Source organism: Rhinatrema bivittatum, chromosome 2 (assembly GCF_901001135.1).
Source record: "Rhinatrema bivittatum chromosome 2, aRhiBiv1.1, whole genome shotgun sequence".
In the NCBI taxonomy this organism is placed as follows: domain Eukaryota; kingdom Metazoa; phylum Chordata; class Amphibia; order Gymnophiona; family Rhinatrematidae; genus Rhinatrema; species Rhinatrema bivittatum.
The window spans coordinates 271,460,660-271,479,519 of NC_042616.1; the positions used below are offsets into that span (position 1 = coordinate 271,460,660).

The 18,860-nt window shown below is 42.5% G+C and overlaps 1 protein-coding gene across 2 annotated transcripts in view; it reads right to left on the reverse strand.

Moving 5' to 3' along the window:
* The window catches only part of VPS41 (VPS41 subunit of HOPS complex), a 413,500-nt gene that overhangs the window by 377,492 nt on the left and 17,148 nt on the right, over positions 1–18,860 (reverse strand). For both annotated transcript variants that reach the window (XM_029589524.1, XM_029589523.1), the window contains exon 2: positions 11,464–11,502. In XM_029589524.1, coding sequence (XP_029445384.1) covers positions 11,464–11,502 — 39 coding nt within the window. The remainder of the gene's footprint in view (positions 1–11,463; positions 11,503–18,860) is intronic.

The window sequence follows — 18,860 nt, forward strand, 5'->3', positions numbered from 1 at the left end:
GAGCCGAACCAACCTGGGTAGAGTAGCTCGGGAGGTGGAGCCACAAGCAGGGGTATTGCCCGGGAACCAGGAGCCCCCCAGGAGGAGCCTGAAGGGTACTGGAGCCTTGGGACTTAGGAGACACGCAGGGGTCTTCACCCGGGAACTGGGAACCCCCTAGGAGGAGCCCGTAGGGTCCCAGAACCTTGGGACTTGGAAGTGCAGCTAAGCTCTTCACCCGGGAACCAGGACCCCCCAGGAGGAGCCCGTAGGGTCCCAGTCCCTTGGGACTTCTGCACAATGATAGTCTCTCAAGCAGGGCCCGGGCAATGGTAAAGACAGAGTCCAGTAGCAAGGGCCAATAGGCCAGGAAGCTCAGGGCAAGCGGAAGCAGGAACAAAGTCAATAGCCCTGACTGAGACTTGCAATGTACAAGCTGGGGTCCAGCAGCGAGTAGGCCAGAGCCAAGCAGGAAGTAGAGATAGTCAGGACCCAATGCAGTCTGGCAGTGGCTCCAGTCCTGGCCTGCAGAAGGCACTGTCCGGAGGGCAGGAGCATGGCAGCTGTGGCAAGCAGAAGCAGAGTCAGGAACGAGCAGAGTCGGTGGCTGGCGGCAGGCAGAAGCAGAGTCAGGTACGAGCAGAGGTCGGTGGCTGGCGGCAGGCAGAAGCAGAGTCAGGAGCGAGCAGAGGTCGGTGGCTGGCGGCAGGCAGAAGCAGAGTCAGGAGCGAGCAGAGGTCGGTGGATGGTGGCAGGCAGAAGCAGAGTCAGGTACGAGCAGGGGTCGGTGGCTGGCGGCAGGCAGAAGCAGAGTCAGGTACGAGCAGGGGTCGGTGGCTGGCGGCAGGCAGAAGCAGAGTCAGGTACGAGCAGAGGTCAGCAGCTGAAGCAGAACAACGGAAGTGCAACTAAGAACTATGCACGGTAGCGACCCTCGTTGCAAGGCCATGAGAGGACTGCGGGACGCCGGTTATATTGGGCTTGGGGCGTGGCTTGATTAGCTCAGGTGGGGTCCGGCTTCCGGTGAGCGTGCGTCCATAACGCGCGTCCCCGCGCGGAGTGGCAGCGAGACGGCCCAGCAATGGCGGACGCCCAGGGTGCTCAGCAGAGCCGCGGAGGCGGCGTTCCCGACCGTGGAGGTGAGCCCGGAACATAGCTAGCAAGGGGGCAGCGGTGGCGACCGCAACATAAACTTTATTTTAATGCAGGAACTCCCAAATGAAAAATGGAATGCGCTATTAATAAGCTTCTTTAAAAAACTGTGGGCAATCTGTCCGGCGAAACATGATGACCGTGTCGGGGGACACTTACTTATTTAAGCGGACTATGAAAGATTGTGGAGTTCCTGCATTAAAATCAAGTTTTAAGAGATTATGCACCATAAAGGCTATTTTATATAGGATATGCTGTTGAACAAAACACATCCTCAGAAAGATTCAGGGGTCATACAGCTATTCTCCTAACATTGAGGCTGTTAGAGCCAGGGACCCGATTTGCTGAAGGACTTCCTGGACAAATACTGCCACAATATTCTTAGAGAGTTCCACAATTTGGAGAATGTCCAGCATCTTCATTCTGTGCTCTTCCTCCTTTTGCAACGTAAATAGAATGGCATCTGCCATTTCCGAATAAAGCTGGCAAACAAGAGGTCCTCAGGAGGAGATTTTCTCATTTCCTGTACAGGAGAGGAGTCAGAGGGGAGATCTGTTGACTTCTCTTATCAGAGAATTCCTCATATCCATAGCCATAACCACAGAAATATTCAGAGTCCAAGCCCAAATAGTAGGTCAGGAGCGTGGATCTTAATCTTGCCCAACTAGCAGACAAGGTCTAGGAGAGAGGCACACTTATCTGTTGGGCCCTAAAACTTGATAAACTCCTGCACCTTGGGGAAGTCTCCTCCCCAACTGGCTAGAAATCATCATTGGTATGGCGGTAACTGATGCCGATTCCCCTCCAAGAACTAGCATTGGTGTCATTCCACTGGGCATCAGCAGGGCGTCCATATGCAGGGACACTAATGCCATCAATACCATTACTCTGATGCTCTGCATCTTCCAATCCAAGGCCTCCTGGATTTTCCCATCTAGCTTCTTCTCAAAAATTTCTGATGCAATATGGCTTTGGAGACAGGAAAGAAGGCTATGTCTTCCTGGGATACCAGAGGTATATCAGTGGCTGATACCTGGACCCTTGGAGACCAACATGATTTCTCAGATTGCACAGAGGATGAGCTCTTCTCATCATGAGAATACTTAAGGAGATTCAAGGCTGCTGCCAGAATGTCCAACCTTGCATGATCAAGCATTGATAGAAACAAATACTGATGCTTCTTGGCGATGCCGGAGCCAAAGAGGCTGAACCCTTTGCTCTCTTTGGGTTGAACAGGACAGACAACAGTCCATCCCCAAGCCCTGTCTGGTGCTCGATGTTGAGGAGTCCTGATGCCCTCCTGTTAGTGCACTCTCAAATTTATCATGTGAATCAATACAATTTAACATAGGTTGGACCAATTCGAACTGACCGAGAAAGCGGTCCTGAAACAACTCGAGAACTACAAAATACTACATCCCACCCAACACGGCTTTAGGAAAAACCTCAGTACGGAAACTCTACTGCTCAACTTATCCAACAATATACTAAGAGGATTTGATAACAAAATAGGTCACATACTAATCCTTCTCGACCTTTCCGCTGCATTTGACACAGTTGACCACAAAAAGCTAATTTCTAGTCTAACAAACATAGGGCTCTCAGGCAAAACTCTTGACTGGTTCACTTCTTTTCTAAAAGACAGATACTTCAAAGTCTCCATCAACAACAATGTATCAGAAGCCATACCCCTTGAAACAGAGTACCACAAGGATCCGCTCTTTCGGCCACACTCTTTAATATTTATCTACTTCCCCTATGCCAACTCCTATCAAGCCTGGGAATAATTTACTACATGTATGCTGACGACATACAACTCCTCATTCCAATTACATCCACCACCGAAGATGCACTGATACTAGCCGCCTCTCACCTCGATTCGATCAAAAATATGCTAAATCACCTAAAACTATGTCTTAACATGAGCAAAACTGAATGCATCCTAATCGAAAGAAAAAAACTCAGGATCCAAAACCAACCCATCCTTCCAAATAGACAACATCCACATACAACTTAAAGACAACGTAAAAGACCTCGGTATTTGGATTGACAATGACAAAAACAAAGGAAGGTTTCCACAAACTCCAAATACTTAAACACCTAAAACCGATGCTTCACCACCAAGACTTCAGAACAGTCCTACAATCTCTCATCTTCTCCAGCCTTGACTACAGCAATTCTCTCCTGATAGGTTTACCTAAAGTGACATTAAAGCCACTTCAATTACTTCAGAATGCCGCTGCAAGAGCCCTGATCGGCAAAAAGAAATCAGAACACATCACGCCCGTACTCAACAGTCTACACTGGCTTCCAGTTGAAAAAAGAATTGAGTTCAAAACACTAACAGTCCTACACAACGCAATTTACTAAACAGATAACACAGCCCTTGACAATGTCATACACAGATCGCAACGTACAACTAGAACAGCATGCAAACTACAACTAGAAATAAAATCACTCCCATTAGCCAAGCTATCCACCACAAGGAACAGAGCCATATCCATCACCGGTCCGAAATTATGGAATTCACTACCAGAGTGCTTGAGCTCACAAAGCAACATTAAGTCATTTAAAAAAGAGCTCAAAACATGGATATTCAGCCAAACATTCAAAGACGGTATTGGCTAATCTCACACAACATAACAGACCCAATGCATAACCTTTACCGAATATGCAATGGAACTACTAAGTCTATGACTCAGAACGTCTTAAGCTATAAATTATTTAGTTGATCACAGATATACCCTTGTTATAATCGTTTGAAGTTTTTGCTTGTATTAAGTTAGTTGAATGTTCTTCAGTTTCTAAGTTCACTGTTTAAATGTAATAGGTTGTTGTACTTGTAAACCGGAGTGAAGGCTGCTAGCTATACCTCGGTATATAAAATCTTTTAAATTAATAAAAATAAATTCATTTGATGTGTGCTTTTGAAGGCAACTGTTTACACCAAAGTTTTAAGTATTTAGGATTTCTACAAACGTACAAGGGGGGGTGGACACTTATCCAACTAATCTGTTCCATGTTTTTATTTCTACTTCATTTTCTAAGGAATTCTGGAATATATTTTTCACTTGACATTTGTGGAGTTGGATGTGTGGCTACATGAAACAAACATTGTTTTAAAGCATAAAATGGCCAGGCTATAGTGCAACAAGAGATGAACATTGTGGAAGGGGGTGTAGACTTTCTATTGCTACTTACCTCCAAAATATAAACAATTTCCAAGAAGCAGATCTTTTTCAGAGAAAAGAAAGTGCTAATAAAAGGGGCTCACAATATGAAACACAAATGGGATAGACTCAGGAGTAACATTAGAAAATAGTTCTTCACAGAAAGAGAGATGAATGCGTGATACAGCCTTCCAGTTAAGGTGATGGAGGCAAACAGTAACAGAATTCAAACACACATGGGATAAGTACAGAGGTTCCCGAGATGCAAAGAAGAAAAGGGAAACCCCATGCCCAATTAGGGTCTATGGCATACCATAAGAGAGACAAATTGGGCAGACTAGAGAGGTAGTACAGCCCTCAGTGTCCATTCATAGCCCATAGTGCGGCCGAGCGCACTGTTTAACCCATGGTTGGACATGCTCCACAATCCCTTATGCTATAAGGGGATTAGCGTATCCATAACAGTGTCCAACTCCCCCGCGAAACTAATAGTGCTCATCACATACAAATGCACGTTGATGAGGCTATTAGCTAGTCTCCCCAGAACCCCCCAAAAAAACTGTGCACCCAACCCGCGAACTGTGCTCATCCTCTGTGCAATCTGAGAAATCATATTGGTCTCCAAGGGTCCAGGTATCAGCCACTGATATACCTCTGGTATCCCAGGGAGACATAGCCTTCTTTCCTGTCTCCCAAGCCATATTGCATCAGCAAAATACTGCTTTTCTGTACATCCTCTAACTTAATATCATAGCAATATTAAGTCAAGGAACCAAAATGTTTAAAAAAAAAAAAAAAAAAATTGTGCCAGTGGTCAGGTTAGGAAAAGGGACAATAACAAGCGTCTATTTTCCTAACCTGTGGATGTGCACAAGTTAGGACAATGGATGCTCGTAAAATTGAGCGTCTGTTTTCCTAACCCGCTCCTTGGCACCTGCTGCCAAGGAGGCGCACTAGGGGAGTACATTTGACCCTAGCGCCTCTGTGGCAGTGCAACCCCTCATTTAAATATTCAATCTCGAGCCCAGGAGAGGTGCTGGGCGCACATTAGGAAAGCGGGCACTCAACACTGAGCGCCTGTTTTCCACGCTGATTTTTTGCATCGGCCGCACTGTTCTTTAGCTCGGTGTTTCCCAACCCTCACTTATCCAGTCAGGCTTTCAGGATTGCCCTAATGAATATGCAGGAAAGAAAAAATGTATGCAAATATCTCTCATGCTTACTCATTGCAGATATCCTGAAAACCCAACAGGTCAAGCATGCCTCTGGGAGAGGGTTGGGAAACACTGCTTTAGCGGACATGAACCCACTCTTTTAAAAAAAAAAAAAAAAAAAAAAAAAAAAAAGGTATTACACACATTAGTATGACACCTTAGCAAAGCAAAACCTAGCTACAAAGTAATGAAATTCCTAGAGGAAACAAACCACCAGGTTCAAAGATAAGGTAGAAAAATACTGGCACAGCATGAAGTGCCTCTTTTAAGTCATTTCATCATGCGGCAACTGAGATAAAATAAAGGTTTGAAAGGAGTGATCAGCCGGTCTTAGAATTTATTGCATAGCAAATTCCGTCCAGATAAAAAATAAATAAATGTTAAGACAAGAAACCTACAAATTTCTTAACCCATTGTTTCAGTCCTGCCTCCTCTTTTTCCCCCCGGTCTTTGCTAGCTTCTCTCACTAGAGAAAGCCAATAGAGAATGCCAGTTCCAAGCTGCACACTGTTCAGCCCAGCCCCCCTGCTACATCATGATCATGCAGAGCTGGAGGTTCTGAATCACCTATCCTGGTGGTGAATCTCCAGGAATGACATCTCTCTCTCTAGCTCCACTCTGCTCTCATGGGAACTGATCGGCATAGACATTCTATGCGGACTTAGAATTTACTTTCGCCTGCTCTAGCACCTCTTTCAATGTGTCAGGCGCTACCATGTGGCAGGCACCATTTACTCTAACAAGGGACAGAACACATGGCACGTTAAAGGAGCAAAAAAAGCGCACACCTTCTGGTGATTTTACGCAGACCAGAGAAAGCTCAGGTATGCATGCAGAGAGGAGCTCATGTTTGCCGTAAACCAAATCTTAGGGCTCATCTGTGAAAACCATTTTAGCACAAAAAAAAAAAGGAAGCAGTTGGGCAGTGCGCACAACACCCACATAACCTTGTTTAAGCTTCCGTATATAAAAACTTTAGCATTTCAAAACCCTGCCAGGGTGCAAGCATAAAATGGAATAAGAAGGTTTCATAAAAATATTATACATTATTCAATAATTAAAATGACATTAACATGCACCATCAGCCTTGCAAAGCCTTTCTGATCACACAGGCTCGTTGAAAAGAGCACCAAAGAGCTTTAGGAAAGCACTGTCCTACAGTCACATTGCTTAGGGGAAGTCACGGGGCTTTTAGCCTTGCAATTCACAACACACCTCAGGCATGTAATTGTAGGGCAGCAATACTTGTCCTGTCATGCCTTACCGCTGTCGAGTAACCTGAGCAATTTGACAGAGAAGTCAGAGAGAATAAGAAAACTTTAGCAAGAGGAAAAATTACCACAAAAGCGTTACAGTGAATGAAGCTTCCTCCCCCGCCATTTATTTTTAAACAGTCTCATAGGAAATGTGAACTAAAATGCCAGAGGTGTACCAGGGCCACAAGACTTTACTAGAACAATTTTCCAGTTGGCTTTTATTTTATATATTTTAAATTCCTAAAATATTGCCATGGATTGCAAGCAAACAAATTGCTCCGGGTTATTTCCATGATGGCTGCAACACAAGAAACCAGAGCGCTGATCTTCTGCAATTTCTTTAGCAACTGACTAAACAAATAGCCGTGTGAAGTTGGGTAAACAGGGTTTTCATTAGTGACTATGGATTTCTGGCACCTTTTGGTGGTACTGCAGTTTTAAATTCTTTTATAAACTGCACACTATTAATTGGCTAGGGAGAGAGCGCCTTCATTAGTTTGACTGGCAGGCCATGAGTGAAGCATGCCTCTTTCAATTCAAACTGCATTTTATAATGTGAATCCACCAAGCTTTAGTATGTCTGATGTAACACAAAGGATGCCAGTTCATGATCAGAACCTTGATCAACCTCCCCCGCTACTTGAAAGGTTGCAGAACATCTGCATATCTTCCCCAGACGCCTCAGTGGATGTCTCCTCCTACCACTCTCAACTGGGGATATCAATTTCAATCTTGGTCCTCCAAGGCAACTTTCACCCCCCCCCCCCCCCCCATCAGTCCATATCAAACCATTATCCCTCCAATTTTATCCCTATTCTTTTGCTCCATCCCTTTCTCATGCTCACTGTGATATGCCCATTCTATTTCCAACAAGCTTGGCTACGTTCATGATCTCTATTTCTCTTACACCATCTTCTTGCCTTGTCTGAGACTTGGCTTTCTCCCAAGGACTCTGCTTCACTTGCTATTCTGTCATGAAGGTTATCTTTTCTTCCGCACCCTTCAAATAGTAGGTCACAGTGGTCTAGTGTGAAGTGTATGAGAAAAAATAATCTGCCTGTTCAGGGTAGCTGTCATTTATTGACCCCTAATAAATCTCTCACCTCCTTTCTCACCGACATGGATTCCTGGCTTTCCTTCTTCCATGAACCATTTTCCCCTTTCTCTTATTCTTGTGAACTTTAACCTCTACGTTGATGCCCCCTTTTATTCTTATGCCTCAAAACCCCCTTGCCTTAATCTCATTTGATTTCCAACTCTGCTTTACCACCCCTACTCACAAACATGGCCACTGCTTTGACCTAGTCCTGTTGACCAACTGCTCTCTCTCAGACTTCTCTACTTCAGTGCTTCCCCTCTCAGACCATCATCAGAAAACTTTCACTCTACTCCACAGCCTCATCCAGTCACCAACACCTTCAGGAATCTCCAAGGTTGTCGAACCTTGTATCCTCTCCCTTGATGTCTCATCTTTCCTCTCCTCCACTACATTGTCTGAGTTGGTTAATAAGACAATTTCTTCTTACTATAGTATACTCTCCTCTGCTTTAGACACTCTTGCCCCCCCCCCCCCCCTTTCCCATCCTATAAGGCCTTGGCTCACTCCTAAAATTTGCTTCCTATGTCTTTGCGCCCACTCTGCAGAACACAGGAATCCTATGCCCATGTCAACTTCATACATTTTAAATCCTTGCTGACTTTTTTCCAGTCTTCTATTGTACTTGCCAAGCAAAACTACTATGGCCATCTGACAAACTCTCTTGCATCCACCCCTTGCCTTATCTTTTCCATGCTCACTTCCCTTCCATCCCATCCCCCCTTCACTCTCTGCCCATACAATTGCTACCTACTTACAGGGCAAAGTTCACAAAATTAGTCTCGTACTCTCAACCAGGTCACCACTACCTCCCCCCTTCCTTACTTCATTCCTCTACCCTTCCCCTGGCCCCCACCACGCTTCTCCTCCTTTTCTGAAATCACAGTGGAGGAAACTTGCCATCATTTCTCATCCTCCAAACTCACTACTTGATCTTCTGGCCTCATTCCTATCCAGCTCCTTAGCTCTATTTCTCCTACAGTCATCCCTTCCATCTGTCACATCCTCAACCCATCACTTTGCACTGCTACTAGGGATGTGCAGAGGGACACTATACGTTGCATTCGGGATTCGTATTCGTCGGGAGGCAGATACGTTTCATTCGGCAAGGGGGGCCCCTTCGATACGTACATGCGTTAATTCTTATTCGTTTCCCGGCTAAAATTGAATTAAGTACAACCCCCCACCCTCCTGACCCCCCCCCCAAGACTTACCAAAACTCCCTGGTGGTCCAGCTGGGGGGTCCAGAAGCCATCTCCTGCACTCACACCCTCAGCTGCCGGTATTCAAAATGGCGCCAATAGCCTTTGACTTAATATGTCACAGGTGCTAACGGTGCCATTGGTCAGCCCCTGTCACATGGTAGGAGCACAAGATGGCGCCGGCCATCCATTGCTCCTACCATGTGACAGAGGCTGACCAATGGCACCGGTAGCCCCTGTGACATAGTGAGGGCAAAAGACTATCGGCGCCCTTTTGAATACTGGCAGCCGACAGCCCAAGTGCAGGAGGTCGCTCCTGGACCCCCGCTGGACTTTTGGCAAGTCTTGTGGGGGTCAGGAGGGTCCCCCAAGACTTGCCAAAAGTCCCTGGTGGTCCAGAGGGAGTCCGGGAGCGACCTCCTGCACTCAGGCTGTCGGCTGCCAGTATTTAAAATGAATAGGGCCCTATACGTTGCGGATTACAAATACGTAGGAAACGAATGCACACCCCTAACTGCTACCTTTTCCGCTGTCTTCAAACATGCTCAGATCATAGCACTCCTCAAAAAATCCTCCCTGGACCCTACCCTGATAATTATCATACCATCTCCCTCCCTTTTGTTTCCAAACTACTCGAACAAGCTGTTCACCACCAGTGTCTCAACTTTCTTTCATTTTCATTTTTTATCCAGTCCATTCTGGGTTTTGCTTTCTACATTCCATATAAGCAAACTTGGTCCGTGTTCAGAACCTCTCTGGTTCCTTGTCCTATAAGCCCCTCACTTTAGCCTGAACCTTCCTCCTCAAGACCATTAGTAAAGTTACGCAGGTAACTTGCCAATGTGTGCCATGAACAGCCTTTGCAAAATCCGGGGTTATGCACAGAAGTCTCGGCCCCACCCCAGAACGCCGATGCCCTCCCCCTTTTCCACTTCTTTATTCTTAATGCGTGCACAGGTATGTACGTGCGTACTTCCTGACTTCTAAAAATTTGCATTGCTATTGCATGGCCCACATATGCGTGTATGGGGCTGTTTTTGCGCGAGCAACGCTTTTAAAATCTACCTTTAAGCCTGTAACCTTGGGGTACTTTTAAACTCCTTTCTCTGTTAAAATGTGTAATTTCTTTCTCTATAGTATCATCAAAACCTGTTCCCTTCTTTCCTGAACAATTACCAGAATCCTTATCCACTCTTATCACCTCCCAGTTAGACTATTGTAAATTGCTCTTCATAAGTCTCCCAATGAACATCTCTCTCGGTTACCATCTATCCAAATTCAACTGTATGATGTATCTTACATCAATGTTACTAAACCCATATAATTCCTTTTCTCAAGTCACTATATTGGATGCATTTCTGCAAACAGTTCAAGCTTCTTACTCAACTACAAAAGCCTTCACTCTGCATGCCTCACAACCTCTCTTCAATTATCTCTCCCTACATCCCACCTCGTGAATTCTGCTCAATGGGCAAGTCACTTGTATATGTCCTTCTCATTCCACCGCCAACTCTAGGCTTTCCACCTTGTTGTACCATAGTCTTGGAAGAGACTTCCTGAGTTGGTGCATTATGCACCCTCTGACATTATTCAAATCCAGTCCGAAAACCCTTTTTCAGACTGCTATTAAACCTTGACCCCTGATTCTTCCACTCTCAGCCTCATTGGTTTTAAGTATTTTCTTAAGTGATATTCTGAAAGCCTCTTTTGTCCTTATGTTTGACTCGATTAGACTATAGGCTCTATTGATCAAGGACCATCTCTTAGGTGTATTTGTACAGCGCGACATCCATTACATCAAGCAGGGCTAAAGAAGTGATAAGTAATAGTAGTAGTAGTAGAAGTAGTAGTAGTATTTATAATTCATTAAGTCGCAGAACATTGACACATATGGAAGCCAAAAGGTATCATTTCTTAGTGACTCATTAAGAAAATAAATGTGAAGAATAATGGACAAGGCAAGGTCCAGGTTAACAATGCCAATTGGAAAATCACAGATGCCAACAAGGTTCAAAGCTAGCAGTATGCACTGGTACACTGAGGTGGCACTTTTCTTGCCCCACTCATATCCCAGGGGAAATGAGGAGCAGCTTTAGCCTGGGAAATTCCACTCGATGGCCAGCCAAGAAAATCCAATGCTTCCTTGCCCCCTCCTTTACTGCCACCATAGTAGTAAAAGCAGCAGCAGCACATCTGAAGATAGGGGCTTATGTAAGCGCATAAGCTCATGTATGATAGCAACTTTAGCTAATTCTTATGCGGGTCCAACCAAAGCTTATCACAAACCGCCAAGAATTCAAAGGCATTCCACTAAAACATGGACACTAACGTCTTTAACTTCCTGCAAACCACAGACTTCTATGAAACCAGAGTGCCTTGTCTGTGTAGTCTTACCTCTGAATCATCTGTAGACTCTTCACTAGATTTCACTACCTGGGAAAGACACACACAAAAAAAGAATTAACACAAGGATCAAACTTTAATAACTGTGCAATAAAAATAAAAACTTTACTGACAGATTTTTTAATCATTCAGATAGCATCAAGTATTAAATATTACTGCTGACATTTGGAATGATGTCTCTAGCTATGCTAGCCCCTGGCTTTTGGGGAAAATTCTAAGTCCTATCTCACCACCGATGATGTAACACAGGGAAAAGCAAGAGCAGTATGTCTGCTAATGTGTTTCCTCACACCAGCAAGGAAAAATCATCCCACAAAGCTATCTCTTGCCAGACTGTTGGCTCCAGCTAAACGTACATGCAAGACAATTTTTGTCTCACGTAACTAAACATATTCGATCAGCTCAAATAATTTTCCGAAACGTATGAGAACATGAAACTCAATGTCTTTTCACACACCTTCCAAAACAAGTCTCCTAAAAAAAAAAAAAATTTTAAGTCTACTATATATTTTTTCCCTTCTATACAAGCCCCTTTCAATATTCCTTCCCATCCAATACTCATCTGCAAGCCATTGTGCATAGCCTCCTATTTTCTTTTGTATACCTAAAATAGCATTAATGCAGTAATCTTCCTATGGCCAAAACAGCAGGCCAGGTTCCCCACCCAGAACACTTCTAGAGCAGCTCTAAGCCAGCAATTAGAAATATTGCCATGAGAACCTTATTTAACTCATCTGAGCTCCCAAGGGACACAAGCTACTTTGAGCAACAAATCCACCACAGTCAAAAATGTCTGCTCTGTTCTATATGCTTACAAGTTTAGAGCATATTTGAGTATATTATGTACTCAAGTACATAATTCCCAAAACCCAACAGCTCTCTGACCCTCCCTGGTTCCAGGCCATTACACAGTAACATAGTAAATGATGGCATAAAAAGACAGAAAGGCCCAATCCAGTCTGCCCAGCTACAATTTTATGTGCATTTACCCAACCCCCAATCCCACTGTGTCCCCTATAGAGTTGCACAGCATGGAAGTTGCAGGTTTCTCCATGCCATCCAGCAAGTACTGCTGACCTGGAAAGCAACTGTCACTCAGTAATGGCTATGCAGTTCCTTCATTACCATTTTCTTGCCACCAGGGATCCTTTGTTTATCCCATGCTTTCTTGACATCTGCCACTATCCCTGACATAACCACCTCCTCTGGGAAGGCATTCCAGACATCCACTGCCCTTTCTGTGAAAAAAATACCACTTGACATTGTTCCTGAATCTATCCCATTGGAGTTTAATATTGCGACCCCTAGTTCTACAGCTTTCTTTCTATGGAAAAAGCTTAGCCTCCTACGCATTAACACTTTTCAGGTATTTAAATACCTGCATCATATCCTCTCTGCCTCACATCTCTTCTAGGGTACACATACTAAAGTTCTTCCAGTCTCATCTTATAGGGTTTCCCATACAAACAACTACACCATTTTATTAGATGATGGCAAAAACCCTCTTCTCCCCAATTTAACCAATCTATCCAGATATTCATATCTACAATACTTGAGGATATTTCCCAGCTGCTAGCCACAAAGTATTTCTAACTGCAGGACACCGCTTTTTGGCAAGACATTTTTTGTTATAATTTTCCATTGTACTCCTTTATAGTTTACATTCAGCACCCTTTCCTCCCGTTTCTAACAACTAGCTCCCACAATAATTCTATCAGTTACCAACACCAGTGCAGCCGTTATCCAAATATCTGGACTCCCGCATCCCCTTGGCCTTTCCAGGCAAACCCTTCACCAACCCGCCACACCGATTCGGTCAACATGATGGGCATGTAAGCCTGTCAGCCAAACCTGCTATGTGAGCACCTAAGTCTCTGCTGGAATTTCTAGTTATTTCTGTACTAACAAAGTCTTGCGAACTACTCTTAGATTAATCCCAAAAGCAAATCGATAGAGAAGTCAGGATGACAGAAATGAAAGCATGGACAGTCCTTAATGGCACTGCACTATTCTTATCAGTTGTTTCCCCATCAAAATAAGTACATGGGTGCTCAGGGTAGACAAGGAAATAACAGAAAAACTACATTAATTTTCTGACGTGCCATACTGGGTCAGAACAAAAGGTTCATCAAGCCAAGTATCCTGGCCAATCCAAGTCACAAGTACTTGGAAGAATCCCAAGGGGTAGATTCCAAGTTTCTTATCCCAAGAATAAGAAGTTGATTTCTGCAACTTTACTGTATCAATGGTTAATGGACCTTTCCTCCAGGAACTTGTCCAAACCTTTTTTAAATGCAGCTACACTAATAACTTTCACCACATAATCTGGCAACGAATTCCCAAGTTTAAATATGCAGTGAATAAAAAAACATTTTCTCTTATTAGTTTTAAATGTATTCCCTAGTAACTTCATTGTGTCCCCCCCTGACTTTGTACTTTACTCTTTTGAAAACAGCAGATTAACATTTACTCATTCCATTCCACTCATTTTATAAACCTCGTTCATATCTCCCCTCAGCCATCTCTTCTCCAAGCTTAAGTATCCTAACCTCTTTAGCCTTTCTTCATAGGGGAACTGTTCCATTCCCTTTATCATTTTGGTTGCCTTTCTCTGTATCTTTTCTAATTCTGTTCTACCTTTTTTGAGATGTGGTAACCAGAACTGCACACAATATTCAAGATGAGGTCGCACCATGGAGCGATACAGAGGCATTATGATAGTCTCTGTTTAATTCTCCATTCCTTTCCTAATAATTCCTAGCATTCTATTTGCTTTCTTGGCTGCTGCTGTACACTGAGCAGAAGATTAACATATTTTCAAAGATACCTAGATCATTTTCCTGAATGGTGACTCCTAATGTGAAACTTTGCATTATGTAGCTATAATTTGGGTTACTCTTCCCTAAGTATATCACTTTGCACTTATCCACATTAAATTTCATTTGCCATTTGCATGCCCAGTCTCCCCATTTTGTAATGCCCTTTTCCAATTTCTCACAATCCTTTTTATTATTTAACAACTTTGAATAATGTGTCATCAGAAAATTTGATCACCTCATTTGTTCTCATTTCCAGGTCATTTATAAATATAATTAAAAAGCAGTGGTCCCAGAACAGATCCCTGGGGTTCTCCACTATTCACCTTTTTCCATTGGGAAAAATGTACCTTTTAGCCCTACTCTCGGTTTTCTACCTACCAGTTCGCAATCCACAATAGGACACTGCTCTCTAACCTATGATGTTTTAATTTCCTAAGACGTCTCTCATGAGGGACTTTGTCAAATGCTTTCTGGAAATCCAGGTACACTATTTCAACTGGCTCACCTTTATCCACATGTTTATTTACACCCTCAAAAAAATGTAGCAAATTCGTGAGGCAAGACCGCTTAGCTAAATCCATGTTTGCTTTGTCCCACATTAAACTATGCTTATCTGTATGTTTAGCAATTTTGTTCTTTATGATGGTTTCTACCGTTTTACCAGGCACAGATGTTAGACTCCACTGGTCTGTAGTTTCCTGGATCACCTCAATCCCTTTTTAAAAACTGGTGTTACATTGGCCACTCTCCAGTCTTCAGGTGCCATAGATGATGTTACTGATAGTTTATAAATTTCCAGTAGCAGGTCCACAATTTCATTTCTCAGTTCTTTCAGCAATCTGGGATGTATATGATCTGGTCCAGGTGATTTGCTACTCTTTAGTTTGTCGATTTATTTATTTATTTATTTATAACTTTTCTATACCGAAGTTCAAATAACAGCGTTACTTATCACTACGGTTTACATTGCAACCATAAAACAGACAGTAACAATAATTGTCTTACAATGAACAAGGAGGAAATAAACTTGGATACAACATAAGCAAGGGGAAAAGCTAAGTGTCAAAACTGCCCTAGTACATCTTTCAGGTTCACTGACATTTGTTTCAGTTCCTCTGAATCATCACCTTTGAATATCATCTCTATATGGGTTTAATCTCTTACATCTTCCTCAGTGAATACTGATGCAAAGAATTAATTTAGTCTCTCTGCTATGGCTTTGCCACCCTAAGTGCTCATTTTACCTCCTGATCATCTAAAGGTTGAAATGACTCCCTCGCAGGCTTTTTACCTCGAATGCCCCTGAAAAAGTTAAGAGTTTTTGCTTCCATGGCAAGCTTCTTTTCAAATTCTCTCTTTGCCTTCCTTATTGATGCTTTTGTCTCTGTCTTAACTGAGGAGGATCCTGGAATCATACCCATACCAGAAACATTTTTTGATGATGACCGAGTGACTAAGCAAAATCACTGAAACTGGAGGATGCAATACATCAGATTGCTAGTCTAATAAATAACAAATTACTGGACCAGGTGACATTCACCCCAAAGTTCTGAAAGAACTCAAACATGAAACTGCAGACCTATCATTTAAAACAGCCACAGCTGAAGACTGGAGGATGGCCAATGTGAAGACAGATTATAAAACTGCCACCAAGGTGATTTGAGAAACTACAGATTGGTGAGCCTGTTGTCCGTGCTGGACAAAATGGTAGAGACTATCCTTAAATCAAAATAGACATGTTTTCTTGGAGGAGAGAGACAACATGGTTTTTGCAAAGGGTCAACTTGCCTTACCAATTTACTAGATTTTGAAGGTATAAAAGATGCAGATAAAGGTGAGCTAGTTTATACAATGTATTTGAATTTTCAAAAGGCATCTGACAAAGTCCCTCCTGAGAGACTCCTCGGGAAATTGGGAGGTCATAGGATCAGAGGCAGTGTCCTATTGTGAACAGGTAACTGAATAAAAGACAGAAAACAAAGGGGAGGACTAAATGGTCAGTTCCAAATGGAGAAAGGTCATTAGATGAGTACTCCGGGGGGGGGGGGGGGGGGGGGGGCTTTAATGGAACCTGTGCTATTTAGCATATTCATATATGATCTGAAAAAGGAAACAGCAAGTGAAGTGACCAAATTTGCAGATGTCACAAAATTATTTTGAGTCATTAAAAGCACAGCTGATTGTGAGGTACTGCAAAAGGACCTTATGAGACTAGGAGACTGGGCATCTAAATGTCAAATGCAATTTAAGGTGGACATGTACAAAGTAATGCACGTAGGAAAAAAATGATCACAAATGTAGGTACACAATGCTGGGTTCCATGTTAGCAATCTCCACCCAGGAAAAAACCCTGGAGTTCTGGTGGACAATACCTCAAAATCTTTGGCTCAATGTGAGGCAGGGGTCCAAAAGGCAAACAATGTTAGGAATTATTTGGAAAGGAACAGAAAACAAAACTGAGAATATAATGTCTTTATAGAGATCCATAGTGCGACTGTGCCTTTAGTATTGTGAGCAGTTTTGGTCACCCCATCTCAAAAAGACAGACACAGAAAAGGAACAGAGAAGGGTGAAAAATGATAAACAAGATGGAAAAGCTCCCATTTGTAGAAAAGCTAACAGTTTGCAGAAGAGATGACAGAGGGGTTATGACTGAAATTTATAAAATCACAAGTGGAGTGGAATGGGTAAATAGGGAACATTTATTTACCCTTTCAAACAACACTAGGACTAGGGAACACTCCATGAAATTAGCAACCTGCAGATTTAAAACAAATGGTAGAAGTACTTTTTCACTCAGCGCATATTAAAGCTATGGAATCTGTTGCTAGAGGATGTGGTCAAAACAACTAACACAATGGGAGATCAAAAGAGGGTTGGCCAAGCTCCTGAAGGAAAAGTCCATATTTTAGCCAGGTAGACTTGGGAAAGCCATTGCTTGTCACTGGAGTGAAAAGATCATCTATTTGGTATCTGCCAGATACTGGTGACACAGACTGGCCACTATCAGATCCATGACGACACATATTCTTACAGTGCTACCTAGATCCTGTTGAACACATTCTTTGATTATAACAAGCTGAAGTTTTGTTCCCAAATTCATGCCCCACCCTGTTTTAATGTTGCACTTAAGGTTTATTGTCCATCAAGGTCCTTGAAATCTGCTTTACAGAATCTTCTTGGTGTTCCTTCATTCCGTATGATTAGATTAGAAGAAACACGAGAATGTCTTTTTTACATGCAGTGCCCTGAATTATGGAACCTACTGCCACAAGTCATAAAGGAAGAGAGTTCACTAATTAAAAAAGAAATTCTTTTCCAGTTTCCTGAATTTAAACAAGCTTTTAAATAGAAAGAGGTAGGTCAATTTTATTTTTATTCTAGTTTATATTTCTGAGGTCAGCTGGGTGTTTGAAAATTTGAATAACTGAATGTTATATGGCAGAGATTAAGGCCCTTTTTAAAGTATTTGTTTTAATCTAGCTTTTAATTAGAGGCCAGATAGGTGTATCAAGGTCTGGTTACTTGATTACATTGCATAGCAGAGTCTAATGTCTTGGTTTTATGTATTTGTTTTTAGATATTGTTTTATGAGCCAGTGTGTCATGTTCAGTCATTTTTATGAACATATGTATTATTGTGTTTTAATTATGTATACTTTTATGTAAACCACTTAGGAAATATGATAAGCGGTCTATAAATTTTAAATAAAATAATGCCTGTAAACTATACCACCTCATACATTTAGACCACAGTAATTTATAAGGTAATAACATAACATAGTAGATGACAGCAGAAAAAGATCAACTTTCCCATCTAATCTGCTTGGCTATTTATGTCCATACAGATAAGGATATATCTCAAATGCCAGCATAAGGATATTGCTCCTTATGTGGGAGATTTTGTTGCCTTTCTCCTTATTGCTCCACCACTGTGGTTTGATAAGCATACAAAACCCCCTGTTTAGATCTCCCCTAGAAGCCCTCTCTTCCTATGTCTAACCACAAAGCTGTTGCCCAAACCTCTGGTCTCCTAGATCCCGCTCTGTAGCCTACCAGACAGACCTCCTGCAATTCTGCAAGGATTTTATTACTGTATTTGCAATCTGCCAGACCCTGCCAAGTAATTGCCTATGTTCATATTTAATATGTGTTTCATGAAAGTGACTTTTTTCAATAATATTGCCCTACTGTTTTTAATGGTCAGTCCAATCCAGTCATGAGAAGGAATAGGATGGAAGGTTTCTCAGTTGTAAATGCTAATCTGGGATTTATGAAGCTGACATCGCAGGATGTCTCTTTAAACATTTGCCTCTTACAAAAGGATGAGTTTCCATACATATAGATAAAAAGAAACTAGGTATGCTATTGTTCACCTGTCCACTAAAAGATAATGTTTGCTGACACTATACTTCCTCCCAGAAGTCAGCAAAATAAAGATTTACTTAATCTATTTAGTTATCAACAGCAATAAAAGCTTAGGACTAATTTGCTGACAGTATATGTTAGCATTTCAGGAAGAGCTGATAATAAAGACAGAAACAAAAAAAAAAGGCTGAGAGATGTAGTG